Below are 19,977 nucleotides of genomic sequence, written 5' to 3'. Positions count from 1 at the left end.
CGTTGCTCTGAAGACGGCTTGTTTCTAGAGCCCGGGGTGGGAAGGGCGAGTGGCGGGGGCGCGGGGCAGGGTGGGGTGCGGCGGGGCGGACGGCCCGCGCCGGGTCGCCCAGACTCACCAAGATTTCCAACTCGCTCCTCTCCAGCGGCTCGTACAGGTGGCCCGCGCCCCGGAAGGCGAGCTTCTGCAGGAACCGAGAGAAGCGTCTCTCGACCATGGTGAACAGGCGGGGTGCCCCTCGCCCAGCCTCCCGGCCGCCGCCGGCCGCCCCTGCCCGCGTCCCTGGGTCCCTGGCGTGGCCGCGACCGGCTGCGCGCGCCCAAGCCTCCCGGGCCAGGCCCGGGTTACCTGGTAGCCGCCCACCTGCCCGCCCCGCAGGTGAGGCCCCGCCCCCGGGGCGGAGCTACGCCGCGGGCCGCCCCGGGCGCACCTGGCCCCGCCCCGCCCCGCTCCAGTCTTGCCAGATCAGGAGAACCACCTGCAGCCGGGGACGGGGTGGAGGGGGGCGAGCAAACGCCGGTTGCGAGTGCGGATTCCCGGACCTCGCCTTACCCTGCGTCACCGGGTCCGGAGCCCGCAGGGCATGTGGGGTGTGGCGGTTCCCGGTCCGTAATTGAAGGAGAAGCCTGAGATCTCACCTCCAGGGAGGGCGCTGGGAGCGCGTCCCGGGATGGGGAGGAGGGCTCGAGGACCCCAGGGCCCCCTTTGGGTTCTGTGTGGTCGTAGATGATCTTCGAGCCCTTTCTTCTCATCTGCAGAATGGGCTCCTGCGCTCGCTAACCCTGGGACCTCGGGCGGGCGTCTTAGATGTCCAGAGCCTTGTTGACTGATCTGTAAAACGCCCACCGTGAGAGCCCTTCATAGTGAGATGGAGGGAGGGCTTGGTGGCGGTGCCATCAGCATCCCGCGGAAGCTGCTGGAGTCAGATGGCTCCCGGGGCACATGACTGAACTGCAGGGTAGATGGTCCCCCTCCCCCCTCCGCCTCCAAGTGGCCCTATTGAAAGTGTAAGGGCTTTGGCTTCACGTGGGACTGGAATCCATAACAAGACCCACCACTTAATAGGGAGGTGGCTTTGGGAAGGCTGTGCCTCTCCTCTGTGCCTCAGTTTCCTCGTCTATAGAGTGGGCTTCTTAAACGTAAAAACTCTAGAGTGCGACACGTACGTTCTTCCGTTAAATGGTGCTGCCCTTTTTGAGCAAATACATGCCACGTGCCCCACCTGCTCCCCGAAGGGTGTCTACCTCAGCCCCACTCAACCTGAGGGGCAGCTCTGGTGGCCCTTCTTGTTTCTCCCGTCTTTTTTCTCCCGACCGAAATAGAAGAGACCACCAGCGTCATGCCTGCCTGTCTCCACCAATGTCAACAAAGGCCTAGGAATAATAGAGCAAAATCGTGGCGCGAGTCAGTACAGATTTGAAATCCCAGGATTGTTCCTTCCAAATGCGTGGCCTTGGGCAACTTCAGCTCTCTCCACCTCAGGTCGCTCATCCACGAAATGGGGACGGCACTACCTCCCTTTGAGTCAGGGTCCCACCAGGAAACGGCTGGCACATTCAAACTGAGTAATTTGGGGAGAGTTTGATACACAGCCTGTTTACAAAGGCGTGAGCAGAAAGTGGAGAGAAACAGAACAGAAGCCACCGATGCAGACTTCTGGGCTGAGAACCCAAAGGAGAAGGCAGGAGGGTGGAAAGTGGGTCTGGGGGAGCAAAGAGGAGATCTTGGGAACCAACCTCACAGTCCTATTGTACAGATCCGGGCCGCTGTTTGCATTTGTAGAGTGCCTAACAATACTCTCCAGTCCCTGACATAGTAGGTCCTCAGTAAATTTTATTATTAATATAAAAGATACATGGGAACTCAGCTTAATTATTTCTGAGGTTCTTTCTAACTGGCATTCTGAGATTTTGAGACAGTATTGGATCCGGGGAGGAAGAATGTCTTGTCGGCATAGAATCTGATGCTCTCCCAAGAGTGTCGATCAGGCATGGTTTCTCCAGGCGGGGCAGCCTCCGTGAACAGGGAGTGATGTGTTCGCCAGGTGCCTTTCCCTTAAAGCTCGACCTCTTGGATCCCGTCACGGTGGCCTCTGCTCGGAGATGCCCAGGCTAGAATTTGTGGGTCCAGTGTAAGAACACCCAGAGCCTTCATGAGGGAAACTCTGGGTGGAGGGTATTGTGGAACACCCGGACCTACTGGGATGAAAACAAAAAGTGGAGTGGACCACAGAGAAAGCAGGTTAAGGCCATGGGACTGGAAGCAGCTGAATGGGTGCCCTTAGGCTTAAGTTTAATTTCTGTTTGTGTTGCGTTGGGATCAGCCCGCACACACGTCTGCTAATCCTCTCAATTTGTTGGGACTCGGTGCCTGGGTTGCATGCAATCTTTCGTAAATATTTCAGTGGCGCCCGAAAAGTTGGTGTATTCTTTGAAAGGGTATTGGGGAGCTGCACTCTCCTTGGCAAAGCAGTCCACTATCTGTTCATTCGAACTTTCTAGTGACATTGTTCACGTTCTTACTTTTGACTCACTGATCTCACATAGGAAAATAATGAAGAGTTTGAAATTTCCCAGTCTAATTGCTTTCCCGTCCATTTGTTGCCTTGTTGTCTGAATTTCTGCTTTTTGTATTACACTTCCCTGTTGATTGGTGCATATAAGTTACCTGTTCGTGATGACTCTTCTAAATGTTTAATGCCTCCTGTATCTCATTAAAACGTATTCCTTAAACTACACTTTGTAGAGTTAATTATTGCCACTGTTTCTTCTCCATGGGTTAGCCTGTGGGATCCAAACTTGGTACCTTATTTTTAGCTGTCTGGTTTCATTTCCCCCCCCGAATATAAACTCTGTGAAGCAGGGGACTATTATATCTTCATCATTGTGCATCTGTTCAGTGTCTGCCATGGAAAATAATTTTCCTGAAACATGGTAAATGCCCCCCAAATATTTATTCGATGTGTCTCTCTCATCAACAGCAGCTCGTTGAAATTTATTCTTTTTTTTAAATGTTTATTTATTTTGAGAGAGACCGTGAGCGGGGGAGGGGCAGAAAGCAAGGGGGAGAGAGAGAATCCCAAGCAGGCTCCACACTCAGTGCAGAGCCCCAGGCGGGGCTCAATCTCACGATCTGCGAGATCATGACCCGAGCCAAAATCAAGAGCCAGGCACTTAACTGACAGCCACCCAGATGTCCCTGATATTTATTCCCAATCTGAGGCTACTTGCGTTAATCTGGGGAAATGGGTCATGTCTACATTGTTGGAGTTGTTACCATTAGACTGGCTTCCATCATCCTGATTCATGTTTTATTTCCATGCCTTTTGAGGCAAGCAGTCTGCTACGTGCTGTCATCTTTTATGCTGATTTCAGAATAAACTGAAAATTCTATCAGGGGCTATCTGAAAGCATTTCAGACATAGAGACAAATAATAATGCCATCTATTTCGACTGCTTTTTACAATATAATAGGGTTTTTCAGCTTCATATTTCTCTTTCAAATCTTTGCTTTTTTCCCCCATAATCTTAGGGATTTAATCTGATTACAGATTTTCGTTGCTGTTGTGCGTTCTTCACTTTCCCCCAGAATCACACCTGCTATTTATATTTGTTTTTGAATGTGCTTTATTACCTCAGTCACTTTGATTGGATTCCGTGATCGTCACTACTGACTTCAAGACTGTTTCCTTCAAGAGTTTCTTTCTGCCTTCAGCCGGCCAACTTCTGGGTCCCGCTCTGAAGGAATCAGGTCAGGCAAGGTGGTTCACTGGGAAACTTTCTGAGTCTGCAGCTCTGATGGGGATGTTCATGCTTTGGCTGGTATTGCGAGTCAAGGGTGGGACGCAGCCACAAGCATCCTGCCTTTCCTGAAATATCTGCTCTGGGCACCTTGAATGATGAGGTCACGCTCTTCAACTCCCATTCACTATACGAAAGTGGTGTCATTTCATTTCCCATAAATTATCTCCCAACAACACGCCCTGTTGGAAAGATGTGATGCAATCCTAAGGCACCTGAAACTTTTTTGGTAATAAACCTCACTCACAAATGATACGGTTGGTATTTTGAAGGCATCCTTTTCTGAAGGGATAGTGTGTGTGTGTGTGTGTGTGTGTGTGTGTGTGCACGCATGCACATTTAATTTTAAGTTCTTTTGAAATTATGGCTCTTTACATAAACTCTCAATTCTGTTTGTTTTTTAATGGCCATGCACACAGGCAATAAGATAATCTTTTTAGGGGCGCCTGGGTGGCTCAGTCGGTTAAGCGTCCAACTTCGGCTCAGGTCACGATCTCACAGTCCGTGGGTTCGAGCCCCGCATCAGGCTCTGTGCTGACAGCTCAGAGCCTGGAGCCTGCTTCGGATTCTGTGTCTCCCTCTCTCTGCCCCTCTCCCACTTGTTCTCTGTCTCTCTCTGTCTCTCAAAGGAAATAAACATTAAAAAGAAGATAATCATTTTATAGATGAAGAAATTGGAACTTAGGGTGAGAAAGCCACTTTCATTCATTCATTCATTCATTCAGCAAATAGTTTTAAGCACAAACACAGAAGACTCTCTTCTCGAACTTTTATATCTTCTCTCCTGGCAGGTGTGATAGGCTGCGAATAAATCAGTGCGTAATGTTGTGTGAGGCCGGAACATAGTGGGTCGAGTAATGGCCACCCATAAGCATATGTCACATCCCAACCCCCAGACACTATGTATGTACCCTTCTTTGGGAAAACAAATTTGAAGACATCATTAAGTTAATTTAAGGATCTCAAGACTTACTGGGGGGGGAGGGTGGGGGCTAAGTCCAGTGATTGGTGTCCTTCCTTGTAAGAGACAGAAGAGGAGAGGGGCGCCTGACTGTCCGTGGAGTGTGCAACTCTTGATCTCGGGGTTGTGAGTTCGAGCCACACGTTGGGTAGAGAAGTTACTTAAAAATAATTTTTTTTAAAAATCTTCAAAAAGAGAAACAGAGAAAAGGGAGACAGAAGAGGAGAGAGACAGATGCAGGGGGAGGGCCCCATGAAGACGGGGCAGAGATGGGAGGGGTGCAGCCATGAGCCAAGGAACATGTGGGGCCACCAGAAGCTGGAACAGGTGAGGAAGGGCTCACCCCTTGAGCCCTCGGAGGGAGCACGGCCCTGCCCACACCTGGATTTCAGACTTCTGGCCTCCAGACCGTAAGACGAGAAATTTCTATCGTTTTCAGCACTTCCCCGACCCCCAGGGCACAGTCATTTGTTGTAAGCAGAGTGGGGACCCGAGAGAGAGAGAGAGAGAGAGAGAGAGAGAGAGAGAGAGAGAGAAAGAGAGAGACTCTTGTTGCCAGAGCAGGCAGGAGAGGTGACTCTTGAGCAGAGACCCGGACAAGGTAAGGGACCAGGTGTTCACAGGGGGGACAATATTCCATGTGGAGAGAAGGCCCCGGGGAGGGGGGAGAGGGGGCGTGTGCTCAGCTGGTGTCACCACAGTGAAAGAAGTCACGTTTGCACCAAAACCATGGGCACACACACACACAACCCCTCTCCAGGCACTGTTAGGGTCACACCCTCACTGTCACTTCTTCCATAATCGTTTGCCAAATGATGGCGGACATTGGCTGAGCAACTCCTATGGCTGCTGTGAGCGTTTCTGGGCCTCTAGGTGACCGCAGGATGCCAGCTGCTGGGTGAATGTGTCATGGGACTCACTCAGTCCCCAGGCGGAAATACATAGCAGAGATCCCGCGGCTCCCACCTGCTACAGGCCCAGAGCAGACATCACCGTTCGTGCGTGGAGTGACATCTCCCCATTGGACAGGACAGGCCTGGGAACCCTTCCCCTTATCTCTCTCCGTAGCCACAATTGTTTGGACCTGGCACATGAATAAAGCTATTCGCCAAAAGATTTCCAGAAGAGGAAGGAATGATCTTGGGCAGCGGGTGTTATGGAACCTTCTAGAAGGTGATGGTATGGCTGAGATTTCTATGGGTAAAGTCCATAGTGTAGATGAGGGTTCACTCTTGGTGTTGTGTATTCTGTGGGTTAAAAAAAAATTGGGTTTTTTTTTGTTTTTTTTTTAATTTTTTTTTCAACGTTTATTTATTTTTGGGACAGAGAGAGACAGAGCATGAACGGGGGAGGGGCAGAGAGAGAGGGAGACACAGAATCGGAAGCAGGCTCCAGGCTCTGAGCCGTCAGCCCAGAGCCTGACGCGGGGCTCGAACTCACGGACCGCGAGATCGTGACCTGGCTGAAGTCGGACGCTTAACCGACTGTGCCACCCAGGCGCCCCAAAAAATTGTTTTTTAATGTGTATTTATTTTTGAGAGACAGAGAGAGACAGAGCGTGAGCAGGGGAGGGACAGAGGGAGAGGGAGACACAGAATGTGAGGCAGGCTCCAGGCTCCGGGCTGTCGGCACAGAGCCCGACGCGGGGCTCGAACTCACGAACCGCGAGATCATGACCTGAGCTGAAGTCGGACACCTAACAGACTGAGGCACCAGCTCATGCTATGTGTTGTGACAAATGTGTAACGTCATGAATCCACAATCATAGTGTCATACAGATGGTTTCGCTGCTCTGAAAACTCCCCTGGGCCCCACCTGCCCTCCCAACCCCTGGAAACCACTGATCCTTTCACTGTTTCCATAGTTGGGCTTTTTCAGACTATCTTGTAAGTGGAGACGTGACTGTCTTTCAAAAACTACTCTCGTTTGCAAACTTCGCAAGCATCCGGACCCGTCACTCGGAGTCTGAGAGAATTCCAGTCCCAGACCAAAAGGCCCAAGGCCTTCCATGTCTCAGCTCACCCTATGTTTGTACTCCCCAGGGTCACTGGGAGGTGGCCACCCCTGTTTGGCTGGGATGGTCCCAGCCTGGAACAGCAGTGCTGGTGTCCCGGAACAACCCTCGAAACCTGCACGGCTAGTTCCCTGCCCCCCACCCCAGCCACCTGAGACTCACACCTGCTCTTGCCACTCCCCGGCTACCCCCTTTCCCTTCCCCCGGGCCCCAGGGACAGGCTCTTCCCTGGCTGCCTGGAACGCTCCCCAGCAGCCCCTCGCTCCCAACCCTCCCTCCTCTAACACCTACTCAACCCTCAGGTTTTAACTCACTTGGGGCTCCTCCCCAAGGGTGACGGGGAAGCAGGGGCATCCCCACCCGCCCTGAGCTTCTCCAAACTCCCGGCACTTTATGACGTTTCTGCGTTTCAGAGAGAAATAAAATAGTTAAAAAAAAAACACAGCGAACTTGATGTTCAACGATCTCGATCTCAACAAAGGTGTATTTTAAAAGGAGACCCTTGGGCACCTGGGTGGCGCAGTCGGTTAAGCGTCCGACTTCAGCCAGGTCACGATCTCCCGGTCCGTGAGTTCCAGCCCCGCGTCAGGCTCTGTGCTGACAGCTCGGGGCCTGGAGCCTGTTTCCGATTCTGTGTCTCCCTCTCTCTCTGCCCCTCCCCCGTTCATGCTCTCTCTCTGTCCCAAAAAATAAATAAACGTTGAAAAAAAATTTTTTTTAAAAAGGAGACCCTGTATACGTATTTACTGAACAGAAACGGATGTGGCTAAACTGGGAAACCTAACTGTCGTTAAATGAACAAATTCTGTTGGCTTCTGATATAATAAAAAGAGTTCAAAGTTCCCGGTTACTCCCTTTGAAAACTCCTAGGGCCCAGGGTTCCCAAGTGAGACTGTCCCTGAAGGGGGGGGAGGGTCAGTTCTCAGGGACGCTGCTGTTGGAAAGGGGCCGGACCTTCTTTCCCCGGGTTTGGTGCAGGCTGGCCTGGGCTGGTGCCCCAGAGAGTGAGGATTTCAGAAGGGGTTTGCAATCCCTCTGGCCCAGGAAACAGAGAGGGGCTGGTCTTCTGGTTCCCATTCTGGCTTTCCCTGCAGCCAGCACACCAGTCCAGTCCCATAGGTGAACGACCCTGCAAAAAGAAAGAAGAAAAAGAAAGGAAAGGAAAGGAAGAAGGAAAGAAAAAAAGAAACAACAGCAGAGAACTTCTGTTTCCTGGGGCCCCCTCCAGAAGCCGTGGGACCTCACCCTGGGCTCTGGGAGCCCTCCCAAGAAAACTAGACTTATACCGGCTTCTGCCAGCAGCCCCCCACCCCCAGCTGGCCTCCCCAGCTCCACTCCCCACACTCCCCCCCACCGCCCCAGCTCCTCAGAGGGCCTCCTTCTCGCCTTCAGCCCCAGGCTTGAGCCCCTCCCAGAGCACCTCACTCAAGGCCCCCTCCACCCCCCCCCCCCCCCGCTCTGTTTACTTTCTAATAGTTCCTTGAGCACTTTGTGGATTTTTCTGCAGGTAAGTTTTGCTCCAGGGGGGAAAAAAAAAAATCTGTTAAAATCCAAATAAAAGCAGGTGAACGCTTCATGAGATACAAGATACCTACACGGTCTGACACGAGGTGCCCAGAAGACATTTATTAGTTACAGAGGGAAAACAGTCCCGTTACCGTGGAGGAACCTGGCAGGCCTGACCTTAACCGAGGGACCAGCATTACCAGGACCAGCGATGGGACAGGTGATACCGTGTGACCCCGGATATGATGCAGCGGGGGACGTGTACTTCACTCCTGGGTATTCCTGTTGCAACGCTTGACCCAAAGCCCATCAGAAGGAGGCATCACACCCAAGACGACAGGTATCCTAGGAAACAACGGACTTGTCCTCTCCAAAAATGTCAACGTTGTGAAAGACGAGGAAAGGCCATGGAATATTCCAGATCAAAGGACACTAAAGAGTTATAGCAATCTAACGCACGTGTAATTCTGGATGAGAATCTGGGTCTAGGAAAAAGTCTTTATCCTTTTTTTTTAACGTTTATTTTTGAGAGAGAGAGAGAGAGAGACGGGGGCGGGGGGGGGGGGGTGCAGAGAGAGAGGGAGTCAGAGAAGCCCAAGCAGGCTCCAGGCTCTAAGCGCAGAGCTGGACATGGGGCTTGAACTCACAAACCACGAGATCAGGACCTGAGCTGAAATCAAGAGCGGGACACTTAGCCGACTGAGCCACCCGGGCTCAGTGAAGGGATGTGGGGCGAGGCTGGGGGACAATGCCCATGCCCCCTGGAAGACAGGGGCGCTCCCAGGGGGGTGGGTGACACGCTGCGGCGACACCTGCCATGGCCAGCTTTCTCCACCTGCCAGCCCGGACCCAGAGGCTCCGGACAACCCGCTCAGGAGGAGAAGGGGCAGGCACCTTGAACCCGGCGGACCGGCCGGAAAGCTGGCTCGTTCGTCGGACAAATATTTATTGAGAGCGAGCACAGAGGAGAGAGACTGTCCGCCGAAGGGGAGTAACAACACTGGCGAACAGAACTGTTGACTTGGTCCAGGGTCCGGGCTCACTCGGGTGTTTGCCCTCGGGTGACCCTCAAAACACACACCTTCCTTGTCAGCCGCCGGCACCCCCGTTCCACGGGCGAGGAAACCGGGGCCGCTGGTGTGGACCCCCCACCCAGATCCCTGGGGACCCGTTTTCCCCATTGGGTGACCTCCCCTTCTACCGATCAGCGCCCGCAGAGCTTTGTGGGCTGGAGGGCACAGCGTGTCTGGGTGATTTGATCACGGCCACACCGCCAAGAGAAGAGGGAAAGACAGAATTCGTGTCCCGGGAGTTTGGGGCCAGAACCCGCGCGCATCCCCATCGTGCTGCACAGCAACTCCTTCCTTCCTTCCTTCATTCGTTCATTCACTGGCTCGCAGGTCTGCTCTGGCCAGCCCGTGCTGCCAGGCATCGAGCCGACGAGGGCACGCAGGAGGCCCAGGCCCCGCCTCAGAAGCTCTCCGCCCCTTTCGGAAGGCAGACGCAACCTCACCCATGTGATCGTTCACTGATTCAATAATCCTACACCGAGGACCTACCGTGTGCCTGCGACGCGCCATAGATGGGGAGGGAGATGTGGGTTCCACAGAGTCCTTGTCCTCCCAGAGCCCTGGGCCTGGTGGAGGAGGAGCAGACCACATGGCGTGTGTCAGGATGTCCCTGCGGGCAGGACCCGGTGGGGGCCCACAAAGGGGCACGGGACGGTCTACCCGGGAGGGCAGGCAGGACCCCCGAGGAGGTGGGGCGGAGGAGCCTGGCTGGGGAGAAGGGGAGGAGACAGCTAGTCCCGGAGACGGGTGTTTGCACAACGTCTGCGGCTCCTGGCCGACATGTAATCAGAAGAGTCGCGCTCTTGGCCTGGCGCAGGAGGAAACGCCCGCGGAGGTGGCCCCCTGCCGCCCGCAGCCAGGGCCTGGCATCACCCCCGCCCGTGGGAAGCCCGAAACCCGGCCCCGAGTGCACCCTGGATTGGACCCAGCAGGCTGCCAGGCGGGCTCGGGCAGGTGAGGCAGAGGTTAGCGGGCCAAGCCACACCACTGTGGATTTGCAGGTGCTCCTGGCCGAGGACAGGCTCCCTTTTCAGACCCCCCCCCCACCCCGGTCAAAGTCACCGGGGGCTAGAAGTGAGGCTGCTGTGGGAGCTGCCGTCGCTCGCAGGGTTCCACCGCTGGGACCTGCCTGCGGGAGGGGGGGCTCTGCTACTCACACGCTGGCCCCAGGGGAGAGCAGCTCACGGGAGCCCGAGCATCACCCTCTCTCCCACGGGTCTCTGGGCCAAGCCGGGCAGTGGAGAGGAAGTGCGGAGGGCGGGAAGGACTTGGGGAGACAGAGGATTGGCACAGACACTTGGGGAACCAGTCACACGGGCTTGGGTCTCATGCTCCCACCGCTTTCCGGAACCTTCCACCACGTGCCCCCCTTCCCGAGCCTCGTGTCTCACCAGCCAGACCAGAAGAAGGCGGACCCTACAGGGGCTGTTAAGGACTGATTGAAATGACGGGGAACGAGGCAGCTGACGGTACCTTCTTCAATGCCTGCCCGTGACTTTTTTTTTTTAATTTTTTAACATTTTATTTATTTTTGAGACAGAGAGAGACAGAGCATGAACAGGGGAGGGTCAGCGAGAGGGAGACACAGAATCTGAAACAGGCTCCAGGCTCTGAGCTGTCAGCACAGAGCCCGACGCGGGGCTCGAACTCACGGACCTCAAGATCATGACCTGAGCCGAAGTCGGCCGCCCAACCGACTGAGCCACCCAGGCGCCCCGCCTGCCCGTGACTTTGAAACACGTATGCAACCACACGGGTCCACCCATGATGTTACCATGTCCCCCGAGGTACTGTGTTCCTCTCCTTTCTTTGTTGAAGTTTTAAATACATTTGTTTTCGTTACACAACACAATTCTGTTTATTCTTTGGAGCTCAGCGAGCATCAGGGGATAGGATAACTTAAAAAAACATCTGGGGGCGCCTGGGTGGCTCAGTCGGTTGGGCGTCCAACCCTTGATTTCGGCTCAGGTCATGGCCTCATTTGCGTGAGTTCGAGCCCCGAGTCAGGCTCTGTGCTGACAGCACAGAGCCTGCTTGGGATTCTCTCTCTCTCCCTCTCTCTCTCTCTCTGCCCCTCCCCTGCTTGCTTGCTCGCTCTGTCTCAAAATAAATAAATAAACATTAAAAAAAAAAAAGCTGAGGAGCTGTTCACTTCTCTCTCCACAATGAACTGTAAAAACAAGATACTTGTTAAAAGTAAACCGCACCCCCGACGTGGGGCTCAAGTTCACAACTCCAACATCAAGAGTCGAACGCTTCACGGACAGAGCCAGCCAGGCGCCCGCCCCTTCGAATCAAACTTTTTGCCTGAGCGGCCCGGGGGCTCGGGCTCTGTTTTGCCTTCAGGTAGAGCTAAGCGTTACTTGGGTGTCTCAGAAACGACCCAGCTGCCAGCAGCAGAAACCGACTCTGGTTATTTTAAGCAAAAAAGGGAATTTAGTGGAAGGGTATCAGCTTTGCCAGGAGTCTGCGAGGGGAGGAAGATCGGTCCCTCTCACCTTCTCTAACGGGAGGTGGGACATCGGCTGTGTGTGCCCATGGCTCTGTCCACCAAATAGGTATCGAGGGCCTCCATGCGCCAGGGCTCGTGGGAAGCCGGGGGCCAGGCAGTGCCAGCGGCAGAACCGGGCACGTAAACAGGGCACAGATATCGTCAACATCTGTGTGTTTTCGATTAACATCTCCTCCCACCTAGTTACGCCTTCTCTCTGTGTCTGGCTTGGGGTTTCCCCAGCAGCAAACCCTGAGACGAAGATTTGAGTGCCAGGCACCTGGGAGGGGACCCCAGGACACACTGGCAGAGGGAGCAGGGAAATGATGCAGGGGACAGAAGGAAACAAGAAAGGGGGCCTCGTGGGGCCCGTCGCCATGCTGGGCACGCGGAGCCCGGTCTTGCCAGGAAATGGGGAGACAGCACAGGACAGCGCAGAGAGTGGCAGCTGGGGGCAAGGCCACTGAGGCTTGTAGGTACACGGGCACACCGCTCTCACACCCCTGGTCCCTTGGTTGACAGGCCTGCCCTGCCCCCGCTCCTTTGCGTAATGTAAGTCATGAGCCCCGCAGACCTCTTTCCTTTTCTCTCTGGGCCCCTTCCTGCGTCGCCGGCCAAAGAAACCTCAGCAAGCCCGGGAGAAAATGCCCATCTCGTGCGGCTGCGAAGGAGGTCTGATTCTACACTACAAAACCATCCTCGCAACTGTTACTATGTTTACCTCGTTAGATGTAACATAAAACGCTCTTAAAGAACCACACCAAACAAAGGTGCGGCTTCATGACTTATCAGGTGACCCCCTTGAAGCCACCAGCCAGCTGGGACAGAGAGGGGGGAGGGGGCCACCCTCCCCGGGAGCCCTGCCACGTGCCCTCCTCAGACGACGCCCGCCTCCCGCCGCACGGATGGGCCCATTCTCCTGACTTTGATGTTCGCAGGCTCTTCGCTTCCTTACGTGGCACTCTAGTGTGCTCTTGTGCATTTTGCTAACTTGGTGTGTGCTTTGAATTTCCTTAACCGACAGGTCTCCTCTCTACATTCATTGCCCGTTGCTATGGTAGGAGATAATCTCAAACTCACCGGCCTAAAATGGCCCAATCTGATTCCTGACGGTTCTGGACGTCAGATGTCTGCAATAGTCACACTGGACTGAGATCAAGGCTCTGGCAGGGCTGTGACCCTCCCAGAGGCTTGTGGGGTGGGGGTGGGGGGGGACTGTGCATTCCCTTACCTTTTCCAGCTTCTGGAAGCCACTGCATCTCTCTGCTCGGGAGGCCTTCGTCCATCTTCAAAACCAGAAATGTTTGGTCGCGTCTTGCTCGTGCTAGGTCACCTTTCTTTGGACCCTCCTGCTCCATTTTATGAGGACCTTTTGGTTACACTTGGTGCACCTCCCCATCTCAAGATCCTTAACACAGTCACATCTGCAGAGTCCCTTTTGACACGTGAGGTCACATGTTCTCGGGCTCTGGGGATTAGGACATGGATATTGTTAGGGGCCACTTTCCTGTCTGCCACCCCATCCACCTTCCTCCCCCTTACAATTTGTGTGTTGAGGAACCCAGGCCGGTGGCCGGTAGGTAGCATCCCCCACTGTCCACACTCCAAGTTCAGTTCTGCATGTTCCTCTGTGCTCTGAACTCCCCGCGAACTGGGGGTGTGATCCAGACGCTGGATCAGGCTCAGGCACCATCCCCCTGGCTCCTAACGTCTGCCCGTCTCTTTTTGTGATGTGGGGACTCACTGGTTCTCAAGGTCTAGATTCACGAATGCGTTGGGCAAAGCCGTGGTATTCTAATCCCCAAATTCCTTCCAAGTATCAGCTGGAATACTTTCCTAAGGAGGGAAACTCCAACTAAACCAGGGTTTCCAACTGGAATGGGAAAGGCAGAATGGCTGCATGACCCCTTCCGTTTAGCAGTTTCCAAGGCAACAAGTTGACTCCTCATCATCCTCTGAAGAAGATCCACTAGAGTTAAAAAGTTTTTTGTGAACCCATGAATTTAAACAGAGATTTCAGTAGATTCGTAAATTTTATAGCAAGTATAAATATATTTTTTAATGAAATCCCTTAGCAAGAGTAAACAAATGGGACTACATCAAACCAAAAAGCTTCCGCACCGTGAAGGAAACCATCAGCCAAACAAAAAGGCGGCCATAGAGAATGGCAGAAAATACTCACATGTTGCATAAAGGACTACTATACAAATAAATAAAGAACTCCTATAACTCAAACGCCAAAACACAAATACTCTGATTTTAAAAAATAGGCAGAAGATTTGCAACTACGTGGGTGAAGGGTATTATGCCAAGCAAAATTAGCAACTAGAGGATATTATGCTAAGCGAAATTAGCCAATCAGAGAAAGACAAATATCATATGACTTCAGTCCTATGAGGAAGTTAAGACACGAAACAGATGAATATAAGGGAAGGGAAGCAAAAATAATGCAAAAACAAGGAGAGGGACAAAACATAAGAGACTCTTGAATACAGAGAACAGTCTGAGGGTTGCTGGGGAGGTTGTGAGAGGGGAGATGGACTAAATGGGTGAAGGGCATTGGGAAGGCACTTGTTGGGTGAGCGCTGGGTGTTATACGTAGGGGATGAATCATGAGAATCTACTCCTGAAATCATATAGTGCTATATGCTAACTAACGTGGATGTAAATTAAAAAATAAGTAAACATAAAAGAAATTAAGGAGGTCAGAAATAAAAAAATAATAAATAGACAGAGGACCCGAACACACATTTCTCCGAAGAAGACATCCAGATGGCCAAAAGCCACACACGAGAAGATGCTCAATATCGCTCATCAGCGGAGACACGCAAATCAAGACCACAGGGAGGGGTCATCTCACACCACTCAAAATGGCTACCAAAAAGACAGGAAGTAAGTGTTGGCAAGGATATGGAGAAAAGGGAACCTGTTGGTGGGAATGCAAACTGGTGCAGCCACTGGGGAAAGCAGTATGGAGGCTCCTCAAAAAATGAAAACTAGAAGTATATGATGTAGTCGTCCCACTTCTAGGTATTCACCCAAAGAAAATGGAAACGTGAATTTGAAAAGATATATGCATCCCTGTTTATTACAGAATTATTTACCATAATCAAGATAACTAAGCAATTTGGGGTTCCCGAGTGGCTCAGTCACTTAAGCGTCTGACTCCTGACTTCGGCTCAGGTCATGATCTTGCGAACCGTGAGATCAAGCCCTGCGTTGGGCTCTGCGCGGGATTCTCTCTCTCCCTCTCTATCTGCCCCTCTCCTGCTCTCTTTCCCTCTTTCTCAAATAAATAAGTAAACGTTCTTTAAAAAGCCACTTGTGTCCACCGGTAGATGAATGGATACAGAAGGGGCGGTATATATTTATACAATGGAAACTTGGCCACAAGAAAGAATGAAATCTTGCCATTTGCAACAACATGGATGGACCCGGAGAACAATATGTTAAGTGAGATCAGTCAGAGAAAGACACACACCATATGGTTTCACTTATATGTAGATTCCCCCCCCCAACCCCCCCAACTCCAAACCAAACCAACCAAACAATAAACAGAGAAATAGACTCCTAAGGACAGAGAACAAACCAGTGGCTTCCAGAGGGAGGGGAGTGGAGGAAAAGCAAGACAGGGGAAAGGGAAAATATGAAATTCCCGGTGAGTCCATGCCGTGAGCCCTCACTCACGCCCACCGGTGGGTCTGCGGAATCACGGCAAAGCGTGCCCTGTGTTCGTGGATCGGCACCTCCCTCCTCTCACACATTAAACCCAGTGACTCTTCTCTCCGATGGAAAAGGAAACAAGATTTCTATCACCCTGTTAGATTTCTCATCTAAAGGAAGGGTCTGAGAGTCTGTCCTATTTAAGATAATAATACAGAACTCCTGTTTCCAAGCCCTGGGGGGGTGGGGCTGGGGTAGTGCTGTCCTCAGTGTTTGCTCTGAACCCAGCCCCAACCTCCTGGCCCCGAGCCTTCCCGGAGTCCAGGGCGGGCCCCCCCCGCCCCCCTCGCTCCTTGGTTGTTTGTCCCTGTTTCCCGGCTGGGCCCTGGAGGGCCGGGGAACCCTCCTGGGGCTCCTGCAGGCCTCACAGCTCTTACAGCGGCCCCCTTGGTCCTCCCTCTGGGACTTCGAGAAGCCCATCGCCCTGGGCAACCGTGAGTTCCTTCCCCTCCATCTCCTGCCACGTCACTGCCTGGCAGCTTCTCCGCCTCAAGGGTGGGGGGGGGGTCCCTGGTTTTCCCAGCAGGCCCCCAGATCTCCTGCACACCCTCCCCAGAGGCCTACTCCCAGCCCTGCCCCTGAGAATCGGGCTGCTTCTCATCCTAGCTCGGCCTCGCCACCCCCGTTTGTAAGAACAGCTGGTCCTTCCGTAACAGGTGCTGGGAACCAGGAACCACTGTAGGTGCTTTATATACTTTAACCAGGAGGCAGGTGCCACCAGCCGCGCATTTCACGGAGGGGGAGGCTCGGACGCGGGGCCACCTAGGAAGGGAGAGGAAGAGCCAGGTCTCACCCGCTAACCATCCGGCTCCGGGGGTCGCTGATTCCGACCAGAAAACACCACCACTGAAGACCAGCCCCTCAGCAGCCCGCGCGGGAAAGGATCAGAACGTGCGTAAATAATAAAACGAGCAAATGCGAGAACAGAACCGCAGCCGCGCGAGATCTGCCAGGCGCTCTCAAGCTGGAGCTGGCATCAGAATCCCAGGGAGGGTGTGTTCAAACGCGGATTGCTTGGCCCAGCCTCCGAGTTGCTGACTCAGCAGGTCTGGGGTGGGCCTGGGAACGGGCATTTCTAGCGAGGTCCCCAGGGATGCTGGTCTGGGGCACCTGCTTTGGGACCTGCTGCTGTAATGAACCTACCCACCTTGGAAGAACGGGACTGGGCTGAAACTGTCTGCTTCCTCCCTGGTTACACAGAGGGGTAGTTCCAACGTGAACTTTCCAGACCAGTGGTCTTATGACAATGAGCATACGGTGAGGTTAAAAAAAAAAAAAAGTCCTCGTCCGTTAGGGATACATTCTGGAGCCTTCAGAGGGGATGTATAGCACGCCTAGGATTTGCTTTAAAGTACTCCAGCCTCGGAATGGCTCAGTTAGTTGAACGGCTGACCTCAGCTCAGGGGTGAGCTGAGTGGTTCGTGAGTTCAAGCCCTGCCCTGGGCTCCCTGCTGTCAGCACAGAGCCCGCTTCGGATCCTCTGTCCCCCCTCTTTCTGCCCCTCCCCCGCTCACGCTGTCTCTCAAAAATGAACTTTTAAAAATGATAATAAAACACAAAGTACGCCAGCCTCTGCCCTCGCAAAAAAGTTGAGGGTACAGATGAAACAATGGTAGCTGGCTGGTAAGTCCACTTTCTGCCCCTGTTTATATTTGAAGGTGTTCATGATCAGCCTTGCCCATCTCATGCAAAAGACCGTCTGGCTCCCACATGTAGAAACTGGATAACCTTGAGCAAGAAGCCAGCAGTAACCGAGCCTCAACTCTCTCTGCCATCAATGCGGACGATGGCATCCTTCCAACGGGGTGGTGGCGGCGGAAGGGGCGAATGTTAGCCGCTCGCCTTGGCACGTGACTCGGGAAATCACAACGGCCCCAAGCGACGCCCCCACAACACACGCTCCAGCCTGGGCCCGGCGGGGTAGGGCCTCGCGGGCAGGGGACTCGCCCACCTCAAGGCACCTGTTCAACAAGTTCCGGGGCTGAAGATGGAACTTGCCAGACGTCTGCCGGTCTCAGAGCCGGAGGTGTGGGTGTGGAATGTGGGGCGGCAGATCACGTGGGAGTGCTTCGGGAGGGGAGGCCTCCGGGCGGTCACAGGCAGGATGTGGCCTCTCAGGAGCCTTGGCGGTGGCCCCACACTGTGACTTGGGCCTGTTTCTTTATGTGGCAACCGAGCGTGGGGCAGGAATCCAAACGCTGTCCCAGGGGCCCCCGGCTTGCTCAGATGTCCCAGTCAAGGTGTCTGTTGTTTTAGTGGCTGTTTTATATTGTTTCGTTCGGGTTCGGTTTTGATGGCCCATCACAGAAACCCATTTATGCCAACCTGAGTCGGGGGCGACTGGGGGCCACCGAGTCTGTCCTGGAACGTCAGCAGAGGGAGGGCCTCCAAGCCTCACGTCAATCGGATTCAAGTCCTGGGACACTGTCAAGAGCTATCTACGGTCTCTGTCTCTGTCTCCGCCTTCCTCTTCCTCCTCATACACAAGGCGGGAGGTGGCCTTTGCACAGCTAAGAGCCCCTCTCTCTGTTCACACAACCCGCAGAGCTGGCTGATGTTTGCCCAGGACTTCCCTTCGTGCCAGGCCTTGGGCAGGAAGCTTCACCACCAGGATTTCTCATTATCCCAATAGGAGCCATGGAGGAAAGCACCTGCAGAGGCGGGATGTACAGGTCTCCTCCCCCTGAGCCGGGAGCCTGGTCACCTTCCAGCGTCAAAAAGACTGGGCGGCGGGGCGCCTGGGTGGCGCAGTCGGTTAAGCGTCCGACTTCAGCCAGGTCACGATCTCACGGTCCGGGAGTTCGAGCCCCGCGTCGGGCTCTGGGCTGATGGCTCAGAGCCTGGAGCCTGTTTCCGATTCTGTGTCTCCCTCTCTCTCTGCCCCTCCCCCGTTCATGCTCTGTCTCTCTCTCTCTGTCCCAAAAATAAATAAATGTTGAAAAAAAAAAATTAAAAAAAAAAAAAAAAGACTGGGCGGCAGAGTGGGATAGGGGAGTCTGATTGGCCTCCCTTTAGTCAGGTGACCCACGCCTGGACCAATCCGCTGTGGCCAGGGAGGGCTCCCAGCCTACCAACATGGCGTCCCCCAGGCGCAGCGGCGGAAAGCCGTTCTCAGGGCTGTGGCCCTGACGCCTGGTCCCTGCAAAACCCTCCCTCTGTGCCCTTCCTTCTTCCTGAATAGCCTTACGTGAACACACAGAGCCCTGCTGCATTCGTCTTCCCACCTACGGGGTTAGACGAGGCCTGATTTCCAATCCTATTTCTGACGGGCTCCTAACGGTCTGTTCTTGGGCACACGACTTCACCTCTTGGAGCCTCAGTGTTTTCGGCTGTAAATGAGGATCAGAATCCTAGCTTCTGAGAGGGGTGGGGAGAATCAAATGAGGTAATCATCCAGGCAAACCCTTCAGTGGCTCGCCATTGCTTTCGTGGTCAAGTTCGAGCCAGCTGTGAACCTGCTGGCACCTGGTTAGCGATCTACGTACCCCCTGTCCTGTCCCAGAGGGCCCCCTTTTACCAACCACGCCCAACTGAGCTTCCCTGGGCTGTGCTTTGCACCTACTGTTCCCTCTGCCTGAGATGCCTTTCCTCTACTTCCCCGAGCTAAGTTGATGAGGGAGCTCGGACCAAGTTGAGGGCAAAGTACAGGCTAACAGTACCACCACCCCTTTTTAACAAAGTCACCTTTTTGCACCAAAGACGTCCGAGAATTCTTTCTTGGCCATCGGCTCCGGACCACCCCACCATCACCCCAAGACTTCTCCAAAGTTACTTCCTTGCTCCCTACAGTTGGTTAAATTGTGCCCCTCCTTCAGTCCGAAAGAGGGTCCACCTCCTAACCCCCAGAACCAGAACCCTGGAACCTGTGTATGTGGCCTTATTTTGGAAATAGGGTCTTTCCAGATATACTTAAATTAAGGCTCTTGAGATGAGATCATCCTGGATTTAGAGTGGCCCCCAAGGGATTATAAAGTAGGCTTTGTCCCACCTGCACTGTCTTCGCCCGCAGGGCCCCGCTTGCCTTCTTTTCTGGACGACCTTGCTGATCTCTATGTGAATGTTCTTCTAGAAAAGTACTTGGGGTGGGAGAATCGGTTAATCTTAGCAGCCCAGCTGGAAAATGGTGCCGGGAAAGACTGTAGCTAACTTGGTCAACCCAAAGGAACAAGTGGATGGTTTGATGAAGTTTGCGCTTAGGGAACAGCCTTCTTAAGGGGGTGAGGTCTCTCGCCGGCCCTGCCCTCGGCCAAGTGCCCCCAGGGTCCAGCTACTTTTCCGGGATCTTGCATGAAGCCCTTTGTATCCAGCAGGCAGGGCTGGAGCAGCCCATGGGCCGGCCCACCTCTCCCAGCTTTCCGGTGCCCCTCCTCAAGGCCCCCGTTTGCCGTCAGGAGGGACTCAGCCCTCAGAGG

General features: G+C 53.7%; 1 protein-coding gene across 1 annotated transcript in view; it reads right to left on the bottom strand.

Annotated features, from left to right (window-relative positions):
• The window catches only part of ATP2C2 (ATPase secretory pathway Ca2+ transporting 2), a 62,745-nt gene extending 62,450 nt beyond the window's left edge, over nucleotides 1–295 (bottom strand). Inside the window, exon 1 of the mRNA XM_043599788.1 lies at nucleotides 119–295. Within this exon, the coding sequence (XP_043455723.1) occupies nucleotides 119–217 (99 nt within the window). The 5' untranslated portion in view covers nucleotides 218–295. The remainder of the gene's footprint in view (nucleotides 1–118) is intronic.
• Nucleotides 296–19,977: the final 19,682 nt, after the last annotated feature.

This window comes from Prionailurus bengalensis, chromosome E2, assembly GCF_016509475.1.
Source record: "Prionailurus bengalensis isolate Pbe53 chromosome E2, Fcat_Pben_1.1_paternal_pri, whole genome shotgun sequence".
Taxonomy (NCBI): domain Eukaryota; kingdom Metazoa; phylum Chordata; class Mammalia; order Carnivora; family Felidae; genus Prionailurus; species Prionailurus bengalensis.
The sequence above is the reverse complement of the archived record's forward strand: the minus strand, read 5'-3'. Positions and strand labels throughout refer to the sequence as shown.